This window comes from Phyllostomus hastatus, unplaced genomic scaffold, assembly GCF_019186645.2.
Source record: "Phyllostomus hastatus isolate PE091 unplaced genomic scaffold, TTU_PhHast_1.1 phas_scaffold_55, whole genome shotgun sequence".
NCBI classification, from domain to species: Eukaryota; Metazoa; Chordata; class Mammalia; order Chiroptera; family Phyllostomidae; genus Phyllostomus; species Phyllostomus hastatus.
This window is the reverse complement of record NW_025334035.1, coordinates 2,401,517-2,426,798: the sequence shown is the minus strand read 5'-3', so window position 1 is coordinate 2,426,798 and position 25,282 is coordinate 2,401,517. Positions and strand designations below refer to the sequence as shown.

The 25,282-nt window shown below is 41.8% G+C and overlaps 1 protein-coding gene across 2 annotated transcripts in view; it reads right to left on the bottom strand.

Annotated features, from left to right (window-relative positions):
- The window catches only part of LOC123809275 (NACHT, LRR and PYD domains-containing protein 1-like), a 65,550-nt gene that overhangs the window by 31,024 nt on the left and 9,244 nt on the right, over positions 1-25,282 (bottom strand). For both annotated transcript variants that reach the window (XR_006783984.1, XM_045824291.1), the window contains exons 3-4: positions 12,634-14,242; positions 6,621-6,791 (exon numbers count right to left, since the gene is read on the bottom strand). Coding sequence is in view for 1 of the 2 variants with exons in the window: in XM_045824291.1 (XP_045680247.1) it covers positions 6,621-6,791; positions 12,634-14,242 (1,780 nt within the window). In the remaining variant the exon portion in view is untranslated. The remainder of the gene's footprint in view (positions 1-6,620; positions 6,792-12,633; positions 14,243-25,282) is intronic.

Here is a 25,282-nt window from a genome sequence, read left to right as displayed (position 1 = left end):
CTCTCTCTCTGTTATCCCTCCTGTCCCCTCTCTCTAAAAATAGATAAGTAAAATCTTAAAAAAAGAAATCATTCACTCAACAATTGCCATTTCCATATTTTACCTTCCCCAAACCTCCAATACCCCAACCCTCACACTCTTAGTATAGAATTGAATTTCTACTTCACAGGCAAATGTAGAGCCATTAGATGGAAATTCATCAGCTTCCCACAGTCAAGCCTATGTGTCTGTGGGACACCTTCTCTCTGGCAGGTCTTTGTCTACTCCTCTGTTATAGGGTGAGATGTTCCCAACTCCTCCAAGGCCAGTCTTTCTACCATTGCCTCCCTCTGAGGAAAAACAGACCATCAATTAGTCCTTCTTCCTGTATCTTTCATCATCCTTATCAACATGTATTTAAACTTAGGCCTTTTCCTTCTTCAGTGCAAACACACACACACACACACACACACACACACACACACACACACACACCCCTCTAGTAAATCCCACATTCCCTTCTGTTTCACTTCTTTTTCCTTCTTCACTACCAAAGTTTGATAAAGGTGTTTGTATTTGTTGTCTTATTTCCACTTCCATCTTCCTTTAATCTATTCCTGTTTGGGTGCTGACTTCATCACCTCACACACACAAACTGTTCCTGTTGCGGACATCCATGACTTCCCTATCACAAATCTAAGGGACAACTTGCAGTCCTTATTGTCCTTGACCTCCCAGCAGCAATGGCCCCTGGGGAGCACATGTTCCTTGAAAGTTCACCCAAGTTCTACGGCACTACATTGCCTTGGTGTTTTCTCACCTCCCTTTGTGCTCCTCCTCAGGCATCAATGCTGACTTCTCTTGTCCATGCCACATCGGGATAGGTATGTCCCCCAAGCTTTGACATTCAAAGTTTTCTTTGCATGTGAATTTTAGGGTCAGCTTGACCATTTATGCAGAAAAGGTAGCTAGCTGTGTTTTGACATGGATTGAGTTTAATCTATAGATCAGTTTGGCAATCATAACTGTCTTAACAGCTAGTACTAAGTCTTTCAATCCATGAACATGGTATGTTTTACCATTTATTTAGTTTCAATTTAATTCAACTATGTTTTGTAGTTTTCAGTATATGAGTCTTGCTCTTCCTTTTGTTAAATTTATTCCCAAGTATTTGATACTTCTTGGTGCTATTGTATGTGGTGTTGTTTTCTTAATTATATTTTTAGGATGTTTATTGCTTATATGTATAAGTACAATTTATTTTTTATGAACTTTTATCCTGAAAGCTTGATAATTAGTTTATTAGTTCTAATATCTATTTTTTTGTGGATTCTTTAGGATTTTTAAAACACGGTCATGTAAGGTGCAAACAGAGATAATTTTACCTTTTCCTTTATAATATGGAAGACTTTCATTTCATTCTCTTGTCTACTGTCTCTGGATAGGACCTCCAGTATAATGTTGAGTAGACTTGGAAAGAGTGGAGAGTTTGGTCTTGTTCCTATTCTTAGGGCAAAAGCATTCTTTCTTTCAGCATTAAATGTAATGTGAGCTGTGGGTTTTTCACAGCTGATCATTTTCAGTCTAAGAAAGTTCCCACATTTCCCTCATTTGTTGAGTGTTGTTAATGTAAAAAGGTGTTGGATTTTTTCACCTATGTTTTTATGTCCATTGAGATGATCATATAGTTTTTGTCCATTATTCTGTTAACATGATGTATTGTATGGATTGATTTTCCTGGTTTAAACTGACTTTGCATTTCTGAGATAAGTTCCACTTGGTCATGGTTTACCATCCTTTTAATATTATTTTTAATATTTTATTGAGGATTTTCATATCTATATTCATAAGGGATATTGGTCTTACTTTTTTTAATACCCTAGGATGACTTTGGTTATTCTTGGTCTGATTTTGATATCAGGGTAATGTTGCCATCATGAAATACATTGGAAAGTATTCCCTCTTCTATTTATTGCTTTCTTTTGCAAAGTTTGAGAATATTGGTGTTAATTTTTCTTTAAATGTTTGGTAGAATAAATCAATTAAACCATCTGGGCCTGGGGTTTTCTTTGTAGGAAGTCTTTCTTCCTTCCTTCCTTCCTTCCTTCCTTCCTTCCTTCATTCCTTCCTTCCTCTTTCTCTTTCTTTGATTAACTCAATCTCATTACTTGTTAAAATTTTATTTAAATTTTCTAAATCTTCTTTAGCCATTTTCAATACTTTGTGTTTTTCTAGTAAATGGTCCGTTTCATTTAGGTTATCTAATTTGTTGGCTTAAAATATTCATAATTTTCCCTTGAAGTCCCTTTAAATCTTTCAGTGAAATCAATTGTGATTACCTCTCTTTCATTCCTGGTATTAGTAATTTGAATCAGGTTTGTTTCTATCCTACTCAGTTTAGCTAAGAGTTTCAATTTTGCTGACCTTTGCAAAGAACTAACATTTGCTGTCATTATTTTTGTATTGTTTTTGTATTCTATGTTTTATTTATTCCCACTCTAGTTTATATTATTTTCTTTGTTCTGCTTGCTTTTTGTTGTATTTTCTCCTTTTATTGTTATTTCTTTTTGATTCTTAAAATGAAATGTTAGTTTCTGATTTGAGCTTTTTCTTCTCATATTCTTTCCCTCTGTCCCTTTCTTAACTACATTTTTAAAAAAGAACTGTTTTTTTTCAGTAAAATTTGGGCAGAAACTACATATCTCTGTCCCTACATACACAGCCTTCCCCAATATCATCATTAGGCATCAAAGTAGATCATTTGTTGCAATCAGTAAACCTACATTGACACATCATAATCACCCAAAGTTCATAGTTTACATTAAGGTTCACTTTTAATGTTTTATATTCTATCTTTTTTAAAAATCCTCACCCATGGACATTTTTCATTGCTTCTTAGATGATGTGAGAGAGGAAGGGAGACAAAGATACATCAATGGGAGAGAGAGCATTGATTGGTTGCCTCCACTCTGCCCCTGGACAAGGGATTGCATGCATCTGGACTGGAAATGGAACCCACAACCAAGGTATGTGTCCTGACCAGGAATTGACCTTGCAACCTTTCAGTTACAGGACAATGCTCCAACCAATTGAGCCACACTGGCCAGAGCTATATTCTATGGATTTAGACAAATATAAATTGATATATACCTACCATTATAGTGTTATACAGAATAGTCACTATGCTGTGTCTCTTCATCCCTACCTCCCCCCAACCCTGGCAGTCACTAATCTTTACTGTCTTCACATTTTTGCCTCTTAAAGAATTTTATATTGTTGGGATCATACATTATGTAGCTTTTCAGATTGTCTTTTTTTTTTTTTAGGACTATTCAGATACTTTATTTCCTCATGTGTCAGTTTGCTAAGTTGTGTTTTTTTTCCTTGTCATAAATTACTTTATTGTTGTTCAATTACAGTTGTCTGCATTTTCTTCTCACCATTCACCAGCCCAGACAAACCCACCTTGTTTCCTTGCTTCCACCCTCCCCCTTGGTTTTGTCCATGTGTCTTTTATAGTAGTTCCTGAAAACCCTTTCTTCACAGTCCCCTCACCACTCCCCTCTGGCTATTGTTAGATTGTTCTTAATTTCAGTGTCTCTGGTTATATTTTGTTTGCTTTTTTCTTTTGTTGATTATATTCCAGTTAAAGGTGAGATCATATGGTATTTGTCCTTTACTGCCTGGCTTATTTCACTTAGCATAATGCTTTCCAGTTGCATCCATGCTGTCACAAAGGGTAGGAGTTCCTTCTTTCTTTCAGCTGCATAGAATTCAATTGTGTAAATGTACCATAGTTTTTTGATACACTCATTTGATTATGGGCACTTAGGTTGCTTCCAGCACTTGGCTATTGTAAATTGTGCTGCTATGAACATTGGGGTGTATAGGTTCTTTTGGTTTGGTAATTCAGGGTTCTTAGGGTATAATCTCAGCAGTGGAATTGCTGGGTCAAAAGGTAATTCCATTTTTAGTTTTCTGAGGAAATTCCATACTGTTTTCCACAGTGGCTGCACAAGTCTGCATTCCCACCAACAGTGCACTAGGGTTTCCTTTTCTCCACATCCTCTCCAACACTTGTTTGTTGATTTGTTTATGATGGCCATTCTAACCGGTGTGAGGTGGTATCTCAGTATGGTTTTAATTTGCATCTCTCTGATGATGGCTAGTGATGCTGAGCATCTTTTCATATATCTCTGGGCCCTCTGTAAATCCTCCTTGGAGAAGTGTCTGTTCAAGTCTTTTGCCCATTTTTTAAATTGGGTTTTTTTGTCTTCCTGGAGTGGAATCATGTGAGTTCTTTATATATTCTGGAGATCAAACCCTTGTCTGAGGTATCATTGGCAAATATGTTTTCCCATATAGTTGGTTCTCTTTTCATTTTAATACTGTTTTCTTTAGCCATGCAGAAGCTTTTTAATTTGATGTGGTCCCATTTGTTTATTCTCTCCTTTATGTCCCTTGCTTTAGGGAACATAGCAGTGAAGATGTTGCTTCATGGAATGTCTGAGATATTCCTGCTGATGTTTTCATCTAGGACTTTTATGGTGTCATGACTTATATTTAAGTCTTTTATCCACCTCAAATTTATTTTTATGTATGGTGTAAGTTGGTGATCGAGTTTTATTTTTTTTTGCATGTAGCTGTCCAGATCCCCCAACACCATTTGTTGAAGAGGCTATTTATACTCCATTTTATGCTTCTTCTTCCTTTGTCAAATATTAATTGACCATAGAAACTTGGGTTTATTTCTCAGCTCTCTGTTCTGTCCCATTGGTCTGTCTGTTTTTATGCCAGTACCAGGCTGTTTTGATTCCAGTGGCTTTGTAATACAGTTTGATATCAGGTATTGTGATCCCTCCTGCTTTGTTCTTCCTCAAAGATTGTCTTTTTTTTTTCCACCTAGTAATATATATTTACGTTTCCCCCATATTTTTTATAGCTTTATGGATTATTTTTTCTCTGCAGTGAATAACATTCCATTGTATGAGTGTACTATAGTTTATTTGCCTGCTAACTGAAGGACATATTGGTTGCTCTCTAGTTTTGGCAATTATAAATAAAACTGCTATAAACATTGGTGTGCAGGTTTTTGTGTCAACATGGGTTTTCAACTCATTGGGGTAAATACTTAGGAGCATGATTGTTGGATCACATGGTGAGGGTGTGTTCACTTCTGAAGGAATCTGCAAAAAGGCCTTGTTGTTTTGCATTCTCACCAGCAATGTATGAGGGTTCTTGTTGCTGCACTAACTTGTCAGCATTTGGTGTTGTCTTGTTCTAGATTTTGGCCATTCTAATGGGTGTGTGGTCATATCCTTTCTTTTTATAGTCTTGGCATTGATATCTATTCATGTCTCTCTAAGCAATGATTTGGCTATATCAAATAAATTTTAGTATATTGTGTTTTTCTTTTCATTCATCTCAAAACATTTTTAAATATCCCTTGTGCTTTCTTCATTGACCCATTATTTCTTTAGGAATATGTTGTTTCATTTCTGTATATTTATGAATTTCCCTCTGTTTTACTTTTCAATTTCATTTTATTATGTTCAGAGAATGTAATTTGTATGACTTAAATTCTTTTAAATTTGTTGAGATTTGCTCCATGGGTCATCTTATTTTTGCATAGAGCTTTATTCGATACAAGTTTGACTATTCCTTTTGGATACCTCAAAGGAACTTGAAATAACATGCACTAAATCCCACCCATGCCATCTCCCCTTACCCCCACTCCTTTTCTACTATTTCCCATCTCAATGAAGGTGCCACCATCTCCTGCATTCCTCTGGTTTGAACCTAAGATCTCCTTTTATGCCTCCATCTACCTTGGTCTATAAATCTAATCCATTACTAAGTCTGGTTGATTTTACCTTTTAAAAAAAAACTCTTGAATCGATTCACTTCTTTGCATTTCCATGGCCAACACTGTCATCTAAGACACCGTCACTTCTTGCAGAAACTCTTACAATGTCCCTTCCCGCAAGCTCTCACCATTTTTACAAGAACTATTGAAACTCCTATGAACTGGTTTCCCAACCTCTACTTTTGCTCTCCTCCATTCCATTTTTTCATACTACAATGTTTCTACTTTGAAAATATACTGATCTGATGAACCTTTTGGTTATAATCACATTATATTAGAAAAACACCCCCAGATTTCATCAGAGCCTTGCATAGAGGGTCTGGCTGTATGATCCCTGTAGGCTCTGTTGCTCCTTTGCTCTCCATCCTCCAGCCTCACTGGCCGGCTTTCAATTCCATGAAAGACCATCCTCCTTTCTGCCACAGGGCCTTTGAACTTTCTTCCCTCCTGCCTTACTTAGGTAAATCCTTGTATTCTTCAGATGTCCTTCCATATTCACTTTCTTAAGGTTGTTTTCATGGGAGGCCCTTATCTGGGCCTGTAAGTACATATGTGTTTGTGTGGTTAATGGTAATAACCTACAAACACTGTGAAGATGGAATCCTGTCTGTGTTTGCTCATTGTCACAGACATGGCCCCTGATACAGTGCATGGCCAGAGAGGGGCTCAGTGAATGTTTGTTGAATATAAAGACCACACTCCCATCGTGAACACAACTTCTATCTTGTATCTCCTGTCCATCCCTGTTTCAGAACAGAACTGGGGCCAGACTCACCTCAGTGTCTCCAGGTGGCAAAGTGGATATTTCAGGGCCTCACAGAGGCTCTGTACTGCAGAGCAGCTCAGGAAGGTTCCTCTCAGGTCCATCTCATTCAGGCTTCCAGGGACTTTGAGAATGGAGAAGAAAATCTGCCACCAGGCATCTGTAAATGGGCTCAAGCTGGACCTAAGGGAGAGAGGACCAAAGAAGATGAAACCTGTGTGTTCTGAGAGGGTGGTCATGTGCAAAGCCCTGCACAACACAGTGGGGTGTGGATCCTTTGAGCACCAGGCTGCAGTGGGCAGAGTGACCCCCCCAGCTGGTCAGCCACCCCAACTGCCCCTCTGCTCCCACCACCCTGGGCTAAGTGCCCCACTTCCATGAGGCTTCTCATTGTACAGCCCCTGCCTCTCTCTATTGCAGTGTTCACTTGGTTGGTCTGTTTCTGCCTCAGTCTGGGACATTCTTGTGGTCAGGGGCAGATATTGTTCATCTCTTTGATCTGCAGTGCTCTGCACAGGGTAAGGCACAGAGCTTGAGGATGCAGTCATCCTCTCTTCAATCCAGACCTGCCTTTCCTCCTGTGGCACAGATGTTGTGAAGTCCTGGTTCCCAGAAAGGAAAGGAGTTGGTGGGAGGAGGGAACAGAGTCTGGAAGAGGTGGTTTAAAGCTGACTATATGACGGGAATATTGATTATGACTACTTAAGTGGCTGTCCTGATTTGCTTGCAAGGGACCCTATCCTCTTGCAAGGATAGCAAGACCCAGAGAGGGTCCACTGTAGAGAGATGGCAAAGGAGATTATCTCAGGAGAGAAAATTTGATGACTGGCTTCCTGTGAGAATGTTAGGGTAGACTGCCTTGTATAATTTCCACCAACTTAAATTCTAGATTTTCACACATTATTTAAATGATTTCATCTACAGGCTCAATGATGCAAATACTATTTTAAGTTCCAGAGTAGCATCTTTATATTCTTCCCAGATATCTCTACCTTGATAGCTCACCAGCTTCTTGACCTATTATAATATTTCTTCAGCTCCATTCATCCTCCCCCCAGGTCTGCAGAGCCATGCAGAAGTGAGGAGCAGAGGGTCTGGAGCCAGCTGTCAGCATGTGAATTCCACTTGTCTGTGCCTCAGTCTCCTCGCTGCTAGCAGGAGACAAGAAGACCTAGTTCAGAGGGTTTTATGAGGTGGTAAAGTGCTATAGAGAATTTCAAATATCTTAGTGAGGTTTCAGTGTTAATAGCTCCAAGACATATACATGCTGCAAAGGTACAAACCAAATTATCATTTGAAAGTTGATTGTTTTTTGGACATTCACTTGGTTTTGGGAAAGTTGAAGAATACTTTTTAAAACTTTCTGTTTTGCTGAACATTTGTCAACTTTAATCTTTAATCAGAAGGACCGAAATGAAAGAATAACACTCTATTACCAAAATGCACAGTGCTTAATTACAAACCAAATACATGAGCTGCTCATCCTTACTATCTTGTGTTGGTCTTACTTTCCCTCCCACAGCCTTGGGCCAATCTTTGACATTTCTTCAGACACTTCTTGCTTATTTAGAGTGTCTTCCTTGCTATTGTTTCTGCCTTGCCTGGCTCTGTGTCTTTAAAAACTCCCTGCTCACAGCAGCTGCAGCCTGCAGTTTCCCATGGAAGTTGCTCCAGAATCCAGGTGCCATTGTCCATTGAAAACTCTATTTGTCTTGATGTCCTTGACTTCTCTTGCTACTCACCTGGCCTCTGCCTCTGTGCCTGCTCAGGGTACTTCCGAAGGCTACCACCAATGCAACACCTGTACCCAGGTCCTTTAAAGACCAGTTCCCCTTAACATAAGTTGTTTTGTAACCATAACAATTAGAAATAACGTAAGTACCTGAGGAGAGATAATGGTCAGATAGGTGTGGCACTTTCCCTATGGAATACCATATGGTCATTTGAATGGTGTTGTATCAGGCTACTTCATAACATGAGAAGAGAGTCTTGATATGAAAATGAAATAAAGCTGACTGTAAAGTATAATATACAGTATGACTCAGTTTTGCATTAGAAATGTGCATAAAATGAGACTAGAGGATATATATCTCCATTTTTAAAGATTACATCTTATTGAGTGTCTTATTACAGTTCCAACTTTTCCCCCTTCAGCTCCTTTGAGCGAACACTCCCCACTTTCTCGGGCAATCTCCACACCTTTGTTCATGTCCACAGGTCATGTGTATAATAAGTTCTTGGCTACCCCATTTCCTATACTGCACTTTACATCCCCATGGCTATTGAGTAGCTACCCATTTGTACTTCTTAATCTCCTCACCTATTGACTTATTCCCCCACACCCTCTCCTTCTGGCAATCATCAAAATGCTCTCTGTATCCATGATTGTCTTTGATGTTCTTGTTTGCCTCGTTTGTTTTTTTTGATTCAGTTGTCACTAGATATGTTATTTTCATTTTGTTGTTTATAATTTTGATTGTCTTCTTTGTCTTAAATAAACCCGTATAACATTTCATATAATAATGGTTTGGTGATGATGAACTCCTGTAGTTTCTTCTTATCTGGGAAGCTCTTTGTCTGCCCTTTGATTCTAAATGATAGCTTTGCTGGGTAGAGCAATCTTGTCTATAGGTCCCTGCTTTTCATGACTTTAAATCATTCTTGCCAATCACTTCTAGCCTGCAAAGTTTCTTTTGAGAAATAAGCTAATAATCTTATGGGAACTCTCTTATATGTAACCAGCTTCTTTTCTCTTGCTGCTTTTGAGATTCTCTCTTTATCTTTAACCTTTAGCATGTTAATTATGATGTGTCTTGGAGTGGGCTTGTTTGCATCCATCTCCTTTAGGACTCTGTGCTTCCTAGACTTGCATGTTTATTTCCTTCACCAAATTAAGGAAGTTTTCTTTCATTATTTTTTCCAGCAGATTTCCAATTTCTAGTTCTTTCTCTTCTCCTTCTGGCACCCCTATGATGAGAATGTTGAAATGCTTGAAGTTGTCCTAGAGGCTCCTTCCATTATCCTCTTTTATAAAAAATTATTTTTTCTTCTTGTTGTTCTGTTTTTGTTTTGTTTTTGCTTCTTCATGTCTCAAATCATTGATGTGATTCTTGGCCTCATCCACTTTACTGTTGTTTCCATGTAACTTGTTCTTTATTATAATTAGTGTATCTTTGGTTCTGACTGAATCTGATTTATGATGTTGAGGTCCTCACTAAGTTCCTTGAGCATCCTTATAACTGTGTTTTTTTAAAATTATTTTTTATTTTTATTTTTTTTTTAGAGAGAGGTAGGGTGGGAGAAAGAGAGGGAGAGAAACTTCAATGTGTGGCTGCCTCTCCCATGCCCCAAACTGGGGACCTGACCCACCACCCAGGCACATGCCCTGACTGGGACCTGAACAGGCAACACTTCAGTTTGCAGGCTGGCATTCAATCCACTGGGCCACACCAGCCAGGGCATAACCTTTGTTTTGAACTCTGCATTTGATAGATTGCCTATCTACATTTTGTCTAGTATTTTTCCAGAGTTTTGATCTTTTTTTTTCATTTGGGCCATGTTTCTTTGTCTCCTTGTTTTGGCAGCCTTTCTGTGTTTGTTTCTATGTATTAGGTAAAGCTGCTATGACTTCCTGTCTTGGTGGTGTGGCCTAATGTAGTAGGGGTCCTGTAGGGTCCAGTGGCACAGGCACCCCTATCATCCAAGTTGTGTATATGAGGTTCTCCCTTTGTGTGGCTGAGTACATCCTCCTTTGTAGATGAAGCTTGATTGGGTTGGCAGGTCAATGGGAAGGAGTTTTCCAGGCCATTTAGCAGCAAGGACTTGCTGTGACCACTGACCCACCAACATCCACCCTCCATGGAGATCAGCTTTGCAGGGGCAGGGTGGTGGTGCTCCAGCATGGTCGTGGTGCTCCAGCACGGTCTGTAGTTTTCCACTGAGTGTGCAGGTTTTGGGTTTCCCTGAGTGGTGTTGGCCAAGGTCTGCCCCCACCTGCGTTCTGCTTGGAGCTACCCTGCATGAGCTACAAAACAATGTACAGACGGTTGCTACTTTTGTTGGACTTGGCAATTCTCTGGTGAAACCAAGTTGTGAACCTAGGCTGGCTGCTACTAGTGCTGAGCCTGGAGCCACTTAGCAAGAGATATGGGGAGTAGGGGCTCACTGAGGCCAGCTGTTGCTTGTTTTAAAGAATTTAAGAAGATGTGAAGTGTTAGCTAAGACCAGCTATTCATATAGAAAAGCCACTGTTAACAGCTGGGTGGGTCTGGTAGTTGGAGTGGAGCCTCAGAGGATCTCCAGGACTAGCAAACAGTGTTAGGCAGGTTAATGGAATCTCAGGTATGGCACCCACCTGCCAGCCCTGTGGCTTCGTTGGTGGGTGGTGGGGGGGTGGGTTCAGAAAAGGAATGATGGCCTCTGCATGGCTCACTGTTTGGGAGAAAGCTGTCCCCCAGCTCTCATCTTGCTGCCAGATATCTCAGTTCCTCCCTGTATGCCATTGGTGCTTTTTGAACTGCCTTCCTGGTGCTGGAGCTCTTTAGGGGTGAGTCTGAGTAAGTCTGTGTGTGGGCCCTTTAAGAGGAAATGCTTTGGACTCCAGCAGTTTCTTCCACTGACTCAATCCCTGCTCATTTTTGCAGCCAGAAGTTAGGGGGACTTATTTTCTTGGCACTGGCACCTTGTGCTGGGGGTCTAGTGTGAGACTGGGAACCTTGCTCCTAATGTCCCTCCCAAATTTTTATCTGTCACACATGGTTGAGGAACCAGCCCATTCCATGTCTTATCTCCACCCTTCCTACCAATCTGGATGGATGTGTTTTCTTATTTCCGTAGTTGTTGTTTTTCCATTCAACTCAATTTTTGGTGATTCCTAGTGATCACTGTTCTATATTTTAGTTGTAATTTTGATGTGGTTGTGTGAGGAGGTGAGCCATGTTCACCTACACTTCCATCTTGACCTGAAGTCCCTATATATCCTTTTTGATTGATTATCACTTCTGAGTGATGGAATTCTGGTTGATAATTTTTACTTTGTTGTTTATATGTCCTCATTTTTCTACAATGCACATGAGTTTTATATTAGAAAAAATTTATAAATCTGAAAATAAAACACACAAGGCCTACATTTCCTCCTTGGAATCTCTGTTCTCTTGTGGTGCACTCACATGATCCCTCCCTCCTTTCGGTTACCAACTGCCTCTCCTGTGCCTCTCTTCTCATAGGCTTTTTACTCTCTTCTCTCTCTGGATGGATGGATGTCTGTTTTCTCTCCCTATTTAAGTTCCTTTAGATAGGTATGTGCTTTATTAATCTTTGATATTTAGGGTCTGGCATAAAATCAGTGTATAATACTCATTTATGGAGTGAATTATCTACAGGAGAGATGGGCACCACAAAGAACTAAAGGATCAGTATTCCACTGAGTTGCAGAACCTAGATATGGAAGTTAACAGTGTTGCTGGGGTTGGAGGGTTGTTAGAGAGAGCTAATAGGTCATATTCAGATGGAGATTCCTGAGACAATTGTGCATCATTGACACACACAAGAAAATTCATTTTGCAGGGAAAATAGAGACTCCTTTTCAGACACACACACATTCTGAGGTGATGGGAGAGATTTCAGGGTCAAGCTCATAGTCAACAGCTATCAAAGGTGTTCCTGAAGCAGCTGAGTGAGCAGTGCCTGGCAGGAAGCATGTCATGAGGGAGAAACAGAGGTAGGTGGATTGGGTGGATGTGCACCAGGAGTGAAGGGAGCCATGATGACAGAGACAGGAGGAGAAGCAGCAGTACAAGGCAGGGCCACAGCAGGGTGCCCAGAGGCATGTAGGGAAGGTCACAGGGTTAGACACTATGCACAGAACCCTAGGTGGACAGAGAATGGGAGTCCAAGTTGGCCCTTACAAGTCCCTGGGGACCTAGGTCCTTTAGCAATAAGAGGCCAGGCTTAGTGAGAGTTCCTCCAGGGCCCAGGACAGTGGGGACAACAGAATAGCTGGAGGGAGGGGTCGGGGAGCACTCACACAATTACACCTGATGGTCTTTGTGCTTGTCTGTGAGGTCCACCCTCATTCAGTTGAAGCCTCTTCACGAGCCGGTTGTGTTTAATGCAGAAAGCGGACACCAGGAGCTCCAGGTCTGTTTGGACACATATCCTCATTCCACAGAAATCAGATATTGCTGTCAGAAAACTTGCATTCTGAAACTCATAAAAAGAGTGGAGCAAGTGCCAACAATATGGTTGTAGGTTCTGCTGTGTGAGCTTGACCTCCTTCTCGGCCAACTGCAGCAGCTTGTGATGCCTCTCCTGAGACAGCTGGCATTTGAAGATGCTCTCCATCTCTCTCATCCCCTGCTCACTCAAAAGGCCAAATAAAAAACATGTGATTGGTTCCCCAAACACACCAACCATCCCATATTCTCCTATAAACTCTTTCATACTTCTGATGCTAATTAACTTCTTATCCCCCAAAGCACAGGACATTGCTGTAAAGAACTCCTGGAAACACAAGTGCATGAAGCTGTAGCTCAGAAAGGTGGGGTGCTTCTGAAGAACACCCATCTTTAAGAGAGTGCAGGTGATGTCCTCATCTAACCCATTTTCTCTGAGGTCCTCAGGGCTGAACAAGGTCTTTCCTTGCTGGGTGCCCTTAGCAGCCAAAGAGCAGAAGTCCCATAGCTTAGTCCCAAAGGACTGAACTTGGAGAATGTGGAAAAAGTAGTGCAGACAGAGGGCAGTGGTCGTCTGGCAGGTCAGTGAGAGTTCTTGCCCCTGATCCATCTGCTGCTTCAGGCAAGTGCAGACCAGCCAGGACACCAAGGGCATGACACACATGGACAAGAGTGCTGGGTTTGATTCGACTGAGTTGAAGGCTCTAACTGCTTGGCTTTCATCTGTGAAGTATGTGTAGAAATAGTCCCTCCTGGCTGACTCAGAGAATCCCAGGACCTCCACCCAGCGTGGCTGCTTTAAAGAAGGAATGAACTTCCCCAGAGCTGTGATCCGAGCTGTGATGAGCAGGGAAGCCCCAGGAAGTAAGGTTTTCTTCAGCAAACTGCCCAGCAGTGTGTGCACCTGCTGCTGCTGGCTCCAGTGCAGACAGAACTCAGAACTATGCTGCTTCAAGTCCCATTTTGGTTCATCCAAGTTATCAAGAATGAAGAGCAGCTGCTCTGGCTGAGACAGGATCTGTCCAATGGGAGCTACAGGGCCAGCCCAGTCTTTGGAGATGAGCTCAGCAAGACTCATTGTCTTGGACTGGGCCAGGTCTCTGCAGTTGAAGTAGAAGACATGCTGGAAGCGGTCCCTGTACAGCCTGCCTTCCTCCCAGGCTCTGCTCACTTGCCTGGCCAGGGTTGACTTCCCAATTCCAGCAACCCCATGCAGTACGACTGTGAGAGCCTCTTCCTGGGTACCTGGGTCTGGGCCAAATAGGTCTCCGACCTCAATCAAATGTTTTTGATCATCTGTACCCTCATGTTTCCTCATCCAGAGTGGAAAATCATAGCCTCTGGGTTTAGATCTGTGTAGAAGTAGCAGCTGTGTGAATTTTTGTTGGAAATCCTCATTTTTCCATGACTGTGTGTGGCAGGGCATCTCTCCACTTTCTTTAGAGTATTTTTCTGTGATTCCTAAGTAAGGAAAGGAAAGATGGAACATGAAGGTATGGAATACATTTGTTCATTTGTTTCACCATTTAATCATTCAACAACTGCTTTTTGCACACACATGCTACAGCCCATGCTAACTGCTGGTAATGTTACATTCTTACCAGGTCAGTGGGGGAAACATGGGGTGTTTTGGAGGAGATCCCAGCTCAGGTCTTGACTTGACCAAGTCATTGCTACTGTGTGATGTTCCTTCATTGTGCAAAGATTAATCAAGGTCTTACAGTGCCAGCCCTGATGTAGAAGCTGGGGATAAAGAGTGAATGAAACAGACCTAACTCTCCATTCTCGTGAATTCCATGACCTGAACTGTTAATCTACTGAACATTAGTTTTTTCATCCTTAGGTTGTAATTGGTCATGGTGGAGTGAAGGGGCTAATAGATGGTCTAGCAGATACTATTGGTCCTGACAGTACCCCTCTGCACCTTCCACTGAGGCACATGCCATGGATATTCTTCTACAAGCACTGGTGGTTTCCTGTCTGCGGTGTCTGTATTAAGCATGAGTGTGGCAGGCAAGAACCCCAGGGGAGTGAATGCTCCAGGAGGGTCACTGAACCAGTGACAGATGGCAGTTCTTTGTCCGCCAGGAGACAGCACTTTGAGGTGTGCTCTACACTGTCTCCTGAGGACCCACAGGGCATCAAACCTCAGTCACAGGGGAATGTGCTCTGTAATGCAGGTTTCATTGGTTTCCCCTTCCCCATTTCACTTCTCTCTCTTAATGGTGCCTCCAGGGAATCAGTTCCTGAGCGAGCCAACTACAGGTTTATAACTTCAGAGGTGTAATCAGCTAAAAAAGTCTCCTTTTGAGTAGTTCTGTTTTGCCAGACATCTCTCCTAACTGAGCACCATGAAAGAAGGCCCCCATGAAAGATTACAGAAGTTGTTCTTATAGCCAGGTGGGACTGAATTTCTCAACAGGACCTGAAACTTGACATCAGGAACTAGCACATGTGTCCTCTGAATGCCTCCAGGACATGGTGGTGGGTGAGGAATGTAGCCAGCAGGACAGGCTACATGCTGTCCAACTACATTGAGAAGCAGATCCACATGAAGAAGGGCTCTCTCCCACAGAAGAATCCAAAGGAAACACAAGGCCCTCAGCAAGACCAAGAGGAAGACCAGTGCTGGGAGACGTCCCCAACACCCAGCACAAATGCTGAGTACCCTGCCAAATAGAGCATCCCAACTGCATCTCCGACCTCAGCATCCTGGACTTTGTCAAGTCTGCCTACATGACTTTGAAGGTAAACAAACTGTCCCTGGTGATGGAGTTGCATGTCACTGCCATGGGGGATTGCAGCAATGGCTGCTGGCATGGTGGCTACAACAGGCAGTTGAGCTGATCTCCCTCCAATTACATCCTAGAGGAAGTAGAAGAGTTGGTCTTTGAATTCCCAAGCTTCCTAGCCTGCTGCAAGGCTTGCCTGAATAATTACCAGGGCACCTATGTCCTCCATGTGGTCCAGAAAATGTACACTTTCAGCTTAGTCACTGAAAAGCTCACATTTCAGAAGGGAGAGAGATTGGAATTAATCGAGAAGCCCAAAAATGACCAGGAGTGATAGAAATGCAGACACTTGGGGGCAGGTCAACCATGTCTACCAACACTGGTGGTGGTTGTCACTGATGGGCTACCCTGTCCCTGTAGTATGTCCTATAGATCAGCTACCTGAGGAAGGGGCAGGAGGCACTTCACAGTCAGAGAGTGGTACTATGGGCAAGATGTGCCACCAAGCTGGGTGTGCCTTTTGCTTTTCTTCTCTCCCAAGGTGTATGAGCAGGTCGATCAAACTGTTTGGGCTGATGGAACCCCAGGTAAAATGGTTAACTTCCACCCATAAAAATTAATGTAAAAGAAGGGGCAATGATCCCATGAAAAAAATAATATCCCCTTAAGAAGGAAGCTTTAGAGGGGATTCAGCCAATATTACAAAATTTTTAATATCAGGGCTTACTCAGTCACGACAGTCCCCTTAACACTCCCATTTTGCTAAAGAGCCACACTATTAATGAGTATTGATTTGTACATGATCTTACAGCCATACACGACATTGTTTAGGACACTCATTTCATGGTGCCCAACCCTTATACTCTATTGACCATTGGTGACTGGGGATGGCCAATGGTTTTCAGTCCTTGACTTGAAGGATGTCTTTCTCTGCATCCCAATAGATGAACAGGCTCAACTACTATTTGTCTTGGAACAGCAGAATCCAGAAACTAAAGCCATGCACCAAATTGTTGGACCATGTTGCCACAAGGATTTAAAAACTCTATGAGTATATTTTGGGAAGAATTAGCAAAAGACTTATGGGATATTCAATTGAAATCAGGAGTTCTTTTAAAATGCATAGATGACTTACTGATAACTAGCAATACCTGTGAGTACCATGTGATTAATACCATCACAGTCCTGAGTCATTTGGCAAAACCAGGATATAAACTATCCTGTCACAAGATCCAGATTTACAAACAAGTGGTGGCATATCTGGGTTTCAACTGAAACAGGATACTAAGACCTTGATGATGGATAGAAAACAAGCAATTGCTCCAATAAAAATCCCAGAGAACGAGAGGCAGCTTCATGGGTTCTTAAGGATTACAGCGTTCTGCTGCATTTGGATTCCAGACTTTGGATTATAGCAAAACCACTGTATAGTTCCTTAAAATGACTGAAGTCTGAAACTTTTGAATGATCAAGAAATTGTCAGGTAGCACTTGACACCTTGAAGAAAGTTAGTTTCAATTCCCATAGTAGGATCGTCCAATTAAAAAACCATTCAAATGATACATTCATGAAAGGCAGAGGGCTGGACTGAGGTTACTAATCCAGACTCTGGGAAACAGCCCCCAACCCATAGTGTATCAGTCAAAGAAACTGGATCACATGACAAGGGGATGGCCACTATGCTTTTAGGCAGTGGCAGCTACCTGTGACATATTACAGGAAGTTGAAAAGTTCACTTTGGGGCAGCCTACTATGATATATAGGCCCTAACTCTATTGGAACAGAAAGGAGGGCATTGGCTGATGGCAGGGCACATGGAAATATACTCGGTCATTCTGTTAGACAACCCAAATGTTACCTTACAGACTACCACAACCTTGTACCTGGCCACCCTGCTCCTGGACTCAGAGGGAGACTCAGCCCTCCAGCATGACAGCTTGGAAATCATTAACAAAGCCTAATCCAGCAGGTCAGAACTATTGGGTCAGCCACTGACAGCACCAGAATGAGAGCTATCCACAGACAGGAGCAGCCTCATAGAAGATGGCGGATCACGAGTTAGATATGCAGTAGTCACCACAGACAAGGTAATAGAAGCTGAGGCCCTTGAGCAGGGAAACTCAACACAAGAGGCTGAACTCATAGCTCTCACCAGAGCCTTAGTAATGTCTCAGGAAAAGAAGGTTAACATTTGCACCAACTCCAAATATGCCTTCATGGTATCCATGTCTATGGGGCAATGTGGAAAGAGAGAGGGCTATTAATGTCAGAAAACAAGGATGTCACACATGCAAAAGAGATTTTACAATAGCTAGAGGCAGTGAACCTACTGAACCAGATTGTCTTAATACACTGCCAAGGACACAGAATGGATGGTTCCCAAATGAGTCAGGCAAACACTGAAAAAGCAGTGAGACAAGCAGCTGGAGGACCACTACACTTAGGGGTTTTGATCCCCTATATGAACTTGTCAAAATTTAAACCCTATATACAGAACAAGATGAGGTACAGGACCGTGAATGAGGATTCTCTAACAGTGACCCTAATTCTGTACGGAAGATCCACACTCACGGTATAATCTTTGTCTCTGAAGCTCTGGTGTATCTCATTTCTAAACACCTACATGAAGGGATGATTTGATGGACCTCATTAGGCCACATTTAAAGGGCTCTCATTTGCAAGGGCCATTCAGAGGATCACTCAAGACCATCAGGTATGCACCCAAAACAAACCTAAGACAGAGCTGGCCCCAGCAGAAAAGGAAGTACAATATGGAGGGTTATGGCCATTTAAAGACTGGTGAGTAAATTTTACACAAATGCCTAAAACCAGAGGGAATTTCAAATTTTTATTAGTTTCGATGGACACTTTTTCTGGATGGGTAGAGGCATAACTCACTAGAATGGAAAAAGTGACTGAAGTAGCAAAACTTTTACTTAAATAATTTCTAGGTTTGGACTTCCTTACAGCATTCAAAGTGGCAATGGAGCATCGTTCACTTCAGAGATGTCCCAGAAGTTTGGAGAAGCACTACAAATTCAATGGAAGCTACATGCATCTTGGAGACCTCATCTACTGGGAAGAATGAGAAGATGAACCACACAATAAAGAAGATCCTGGTGAAAACACAACAAAAAACTCACTTGAAATGGAGCCAGACACTCCCTATAGCCTTGCTCCAAATTACGGTAGCATCAAGAAGTGGGCTTAAATTAAGCCCTTTTGTCATAGTTTATGGGAGACCTTTCCACATCCCTGTTTTAGAGATGCCCACTTTATACATGGAACATGAGTAAAAATCAAGTAATATGTGCAACATTTAGGGAATATGCTAACCATTTTGCACAAGTTTGCTTATTGCAAGTTCATCTATCAGTCTGATGAGTCCTCACACCATTCTGGCCAAGAGGCTGCATTTTACCAAAGTGGTGGAGGACTCAAGGGCCTGAGCAGGAGCTAACTGAGCAATGGACTGATTCCTATGACAACCTGCTGACAACATTCTTTTCCCTAAAGCTCATGGGGAATCAAGCCTTGGAGTCACCACACATGGATAAAGGGGCACTACCTGAGAACTTAGACCCTGCTGCTGTGGCTGATGCTGAAAGGGAAAACTGGACCTGAACTCTGGAAGGAGATTTAAAATTTGTCTTTTGGAAAAGGAGAGTAGCCCCCAACACAAAGTGACAATGTTCCTTTTACAATATTTCCTTTTATATTATTTTACACAAGAAGAATTAGGATGTGTTTGCAAATCTAAGGATTTTTGGTTGCTTGATAAAGAATTTTAGTATGGTCCTTTTCCATCATTAAAAGAACAAGGATTGAAACTGACTTAGGCTAAAATGGTTATTTCTAAATGAGTACAGAAGGTGTACTGAAAGTTGTAAAGGTATATAAAAGGTTGTGAAAGTTTTGACTTGAAAAGAAAAAAATTTCTGGTCTTGGTTACAGTTATTCTATGCTTGCTTTCTTATCTATTTAGGACTTGGTTTGAACTTTGCCACTTTGTATGCCCCTGGAACCCTCTGTCTCTGCCATTTGGGACTTTGAGCCATGGTTCTGGTTGGTGCACTGGCAGGTGAGAGAGTGTCTCTGATGCGAACTGGTTAGCATAGCAGTTGGTGAGAGAGTCTCTGCCATTGAGGCTTTTTTGCCAGTTGGACCCAGTAAAGGTTGTTTGGTGCCGGTTGGCATACCAGTTGGTGTGAGATAAGATTCCCAGTCTCTCCTTTACCTGCTTTGAAAAAAAATTGACGTATCTAAGAGTTAAAACTTCACATTAAGTTTGAATAAAATTTTATGGTTTTAGTAATAGAAGGCATTAGGCATGGATATGCAAGTTTGGTGGATATTGGAAGGACAAGAATTTTCCTTTTTGCTTTGTATTTCTTTCCCTACCTGATCCCTCCAGATTTTGGCATTCTTCATGAGTGAGTGATGGCATAAAATTTCTTTGCATAAAACCAGTAAGATCTGTTTGAATGGTGGTTTTAATAACTAAGACTTTGACTGGAATGTTAGCCTGAAGGAGGCATGCCTGGACTCTGGTTGTTACCAGAAAGCCTTGAGGAAATGAGACTGACTTTTTAAGCTAATGAAGGCCCTCTGAAGAAATGGTCTGGTAACTTGTTTGGTCATGTAGTTAATGCCAGTCTTTCCAGGTAGTGAACAAAGGGGGCTCTCCTGAAATATAGCAAAGAAGGAACCCTAAGACACATTTGGAACCTCAAGGACTTGAAGAACATAGGAATTGCAGTCAAAGCCAGATGGCAGGTGTGCAGCTTGGCTTCTGTGCCCTGCAGGATTCACTAAAGCTCAATCTGAGGGCTCCTTGTGTAAGTTACAGCAAAGCAGATTCAAAGAGCCTGTGTGCTGAACTGCTGTTCTTATTGCATTTATGCAAATAAGGAAAAACTAAGAACTGGCAGTGTCTTTGGCGACAGTAAGTGTGGTCTTAAGGAAAAATACTGTAGGAGATTCATAGTGCTCCGTTGAGGGTATTGGACTCTAGTGCAGCTAACTGTCCTCAAAGTATTGTTTTCACTTGGAAGCTGAACTGGTTTCTGCATACAGATGTCACTTCAGCACCTGATGAGGGTGCCTGTTCAGTTTATAGGCAAGAAGAATCTGTCAAATGGTCACTGTTGAATATCATTCCAGTGAAGGCCTTACAACAGGACATCTTCTCAAAAGACAGTTTTGCAATAGCAGAGACTGGTTTATGATTTGTTGTGTAAATTAAACTTTGAGTTCTTCCTTTTATTTTCATGGAGTGTATGCCTATGACCTCATTACCTAGGAGCCTGTTTACAAAGTATAGACCCCACTGAAGAAGCACATCTGTATCTCCACCTCCTGAAATAAAACTCAATTAAATGGCTGGACTCTATGGCTGAGTTGGTGAAGTATGGCTTGGTCTATCAGCTTTGCTTAATGCTACTTTCCTTTCCTTCCCTAATGGTTCAGACAGAAAACACCAACTATTCTCCAGAAGGGGAAATCTTAGGATATTCTCCTCAGCCTGATTTAAGTATAGTAGACAAAAGAGCTTCAGACAGGTGTGAAATGCCTTGCACAATTTCCCCCAACAAAGCAACTCCTTTCTTAATCTGGCACATTGTAATATTCATCCCTACATTTCTTATGGCTCTGAATATGCCTTTAACATGACCAGCAGTTCTGTCCTTTGGACATCATGAATGCTGCTTCATGGGACAACCAACTGGCCTGGACTTTACAAGATCCTCCTCCTTTGTGTAAAGTTTTCCCTTCATTTGTGACCACACTTTTTTGTTCTTGTTGTCTGGATCCAAAGATAGACTACAAATTTGGGCAGCAAGAAGTAGCTCCAGAAGAATAAGACATTTGCATATTTGCCTTTGTAAGATGACAAAGGTCAGAAGTGTTACAGTGGGAAATTAATACAGAGGTATCTGATCAGATCACTGGGGAGGAGAATGGAGGGACCATAGAGGGGGTTGCTTGAGGTAAGAGTAAACAAGCTAGCTGGGAGCATGACAGATCTCCCTACCCCCAGGCAGAGATATCACAGGCTGGTGAGCATGATTGATGGAAGAAAAAAGCCCTCTTATTCCCTTCCAGACACATGACAAGTTGAGGTGCTGACCTGTGAATCTAGGATGGGATTGGCTGGAAAGCTGGATACTTCCAGAATGAGTGGAAGTATAGGCCAAAAGATATAAAAGGAAGAAGGGCAGAGGAGGAAAGGGCCTTCTTTCTTTTTCTTGGGGGTCCCCCCGGATGATCACGCAGTGGCTGCCTGTGGTTTTTCAAAGGAAAACATATTTTAAATGAGAGAAGGAACTCCAAGTACACCCCAGGGTCGATCTGGCTTGGCAGAGGGTGGCAGAGTTACTTTTCTTTGGGTGTTCTAAGGGCTCTGACACAGTGGTCTGCCATTCCTCCAAAATTATGTAGCTTTTGAATAAAAGACTTCTTTTTCATGGAGCCTCTGCTTCTGGAATTTGTCTATGGGCAGCAGCATCAGGACCCCACTTGCTGTTCAGTAACTCCTTGGCTTGTTTATATTTCATAATTATGTATTTAATTCTCAATGTAATATGTATCTGTATTATTTTTGACACTAATAGAGATGATTAAGGAAAACACTTGATCTTTGGGCAAGAGTAACTACCAACACTTTATTCACACATGCACACACATTATATATATATATATATATATATATATATATATATATATATATAGAGAGAGAGAGAGAGAGAGAGAGAGAGAGAGAGAGAGGGAATTTTTTTTCAGAGTTTAAAAAAGAATATGTAGTTTGTAGTAAAAGACAAACTGTTTATGAAAAAAAATGGCCTTTTTTTTACATTTGAACTTGCTTCCAGTTCAAATATACATTCTTGAGATGGTACATTCCTATAGTTGAAGAAGGAGTCTTAAGACCTCCTGCACTTGCAAACTCTGTTGTATGGATATTGGAATAATAACTATCATGACAAGGCTGTTTGTGCATTTATCTTTGGGAAAGTTCTGACTCATCGATGGGAGAGCAATGACATCAGCACTTACCGACTACTCAATGTCCAAAAGGAGGAGTACAACAAATTTATTACTAGTGTGGTTTCATTTTCTACCAGAACATTTTAATTATATTGAAATAATAAATTTAAAGAGTGAAACTCCAAGAAGAAGAAAAGGACAAAGGCTTAAAAATAACGTTATTTGTCCGGCCAAGATAGAGGCATAGATAGAAACCCTTGCAAATCCAAAAGGAGGATAATAACCAATCTAAAATCAATAAACAACCAGAAGTGCCAGAAAATCAAACTGCATGGAACTCCAACAATCAAGGAATTAAAGAAACAGTCGATATAAGGAGAGGAAGATGGCGGCCTTACTGCAGGCAGCGTTTTTCTCGGCTTCTGTGAAGAGGGGGGAAACTCGCGGATCGGTGGAGAGGCAGAGCAAGTGGGCTGGGTTGCCGAATCACTTTTGAAAGCAGGACATCAGAAATTATTGCACTCACTGGAAAACCAGACCGTAAGAAGACGGATACAGGACAAAAGGGGCCCAAGAATCAGCGCGGGGTCTGGGGTGCGCAGACCCCAGGCCCGCCCGGTGCTCCGGGCTCTGCCCCAGGGATCCCGGGAGAGGGAAGTTGCTGCTCCCTCCCTCCCCCGAATACGGGGGTGAGCAACTCCAGGGGAGAACGGGTTGCTAGAAGGAACAGATTGGCCAGTTGGACTGAGAAAAAAATCGCCCAGGGAATATGAAATCCCGCCCAGAGGCCGAGAAGTGAGAGCCTCTAGCCAACAGGACCAGGGGCATCTTTAGCCCGGTGGAAGTGCAGAGCGGTAGTGAGCACAAGCCGGCCGCGCTCGGCTCGCGCCCCATAGGGAGGCAGGAATCGCGCACTGCGATCCCAGGAGGGACGAGGGGCTGGGCGCGTTCCTTCAGTGGTGGCTCAGAGATTTCCAGCCAGCCCGACCGGAGAGCCAGGAAAGGCGCCAACATTCCGTCCGAGAGCCGTTTGGCGGGGAACACGGAGCTGGAAACGGCTGGGCTCCCGCACCTTCATCGGGAAGACACTCTCTCGCACCAGTGTGTCTTGGAGCGCCCGGGTACCTGACAGACTTGCTGGGTTCTGGTTGTGAGAGAGAGAAGCATTTCAAAGGCCCCTCAGCCAGCTGAAGCTAGCAAGATCAGAAAAACTGGTCTGGCCAGTTAGAAACCAACAAGAGGTTTTTTTGTTTGTTTGTTGTTTGTTTGTTTGTTTGTTTTTTTGGTTTTGTTTGTTTTTTATTGGTTTCTCTGGCTGTTGTTGGTTGACTGATTTTATCTTGTGTTTTATGTGACTTTTTTTTCAATTCTCATTATTTTTTATATCGCAATCCCTTATGTTTCTCTTCCATTCAACCTAATATTATTCTTTCCACTCCAAATTTAGCTCTCCTGCACCACATCTTCTGCTTTTCTTTCCTTTTGTTTTAATCTTGCAAGTTACTGTAAATTTGTATTATCTTTTTTCTCACTTTTACTGACATTTTTTTATTTTAATAATATTTTGGTACTCTTTTTTCTTTCTGTATAATCTTCTTTGCTTGGCTGGTTATACTGTCATTTGATAGGTTCCCCCTGGTATCTCAGTCACAAGATGTTGATAAGTTACTATCCTTCATCTGCGTTCCATTAATACACTTCTCAAGGTTCTATACTCTTTATTCTTGTTATCTAGACCTCATCGATTCTGCCACAAGACTGTCACTTTACTATTACTGCTAGTAAGACCTAGTCTATACAATTGTAAATGCTTCTCAATACCCCTACCTGATCTCAGCCCACTCTGCAATTTTCTGAACTATACTATTGTGGGGGGTTGTCTCTATTCTTTTACTCACTACTCCTATATACTAATCTTTAGTCCAACCCTACCTTAGAAGCTGACCTCCCACAGCCTCACAGCTTTCTAGATCCAACTAACAATCCTCTCGTCCCCAATAAGAGTCTTACCTTCTTTCCATCCTTTCTAAAACGTGGGTATGGGGGGTGGAGGATCACGGCTACACTATAAGGAGCCAAAGGATAACCCATCTCTTCTCTACTGGCTGCTAAAGTAAATATCATAGTATACTATCTTGCTGTTTTAAACCATTTTGCCTTACTCCTCCAACTGATCCCAAAAAAGAGTAGGGGGTGTGACCACCAGGATACACGAAGGAGATTGCACCACTGAAATACACAAAAATTCTACCACAGAAGTTCACACCATAAATACAGGGAACCAGAACAGTTCAAATTAACAAACAAGAAGAACAAAGAAGAAACCCATGAACAATGAGAAAACAAAGAAACAACCCCCAACTGAAGGGAAACGAGGAAGCCTCAGGAAAAATGCTAAATGAAATAGAGGCAACCCAACTAACAGATAGTGAGTTCAAAACAATGATTACCAGGAAGTTCAATGAACTCACAATGAGCTTTCAGAAATTAGAGGGAAACTACATCAATCTCACTGCAAACTATATAAACATGAAAAAGGAAATAGAAACTCTCAACAAAGGTCAAGAGGAAATGAAGAATACAATTTCTGAACTGAAGAACACAGTAGAAGGAATGAAAAGCAGGATCGATGAAGCAGAAGATCAGATTAGCGAGCTGGAGGACAAAGTAGAAAACAGCATCCAGAAAGAGCAAGAAAAGGAAAAGAGGCTCAGAAAGAATGAGGAGGGATTAAGAGAAATGCAAGACAATATGAAACGTAATAATATCCGTATAATAGGGA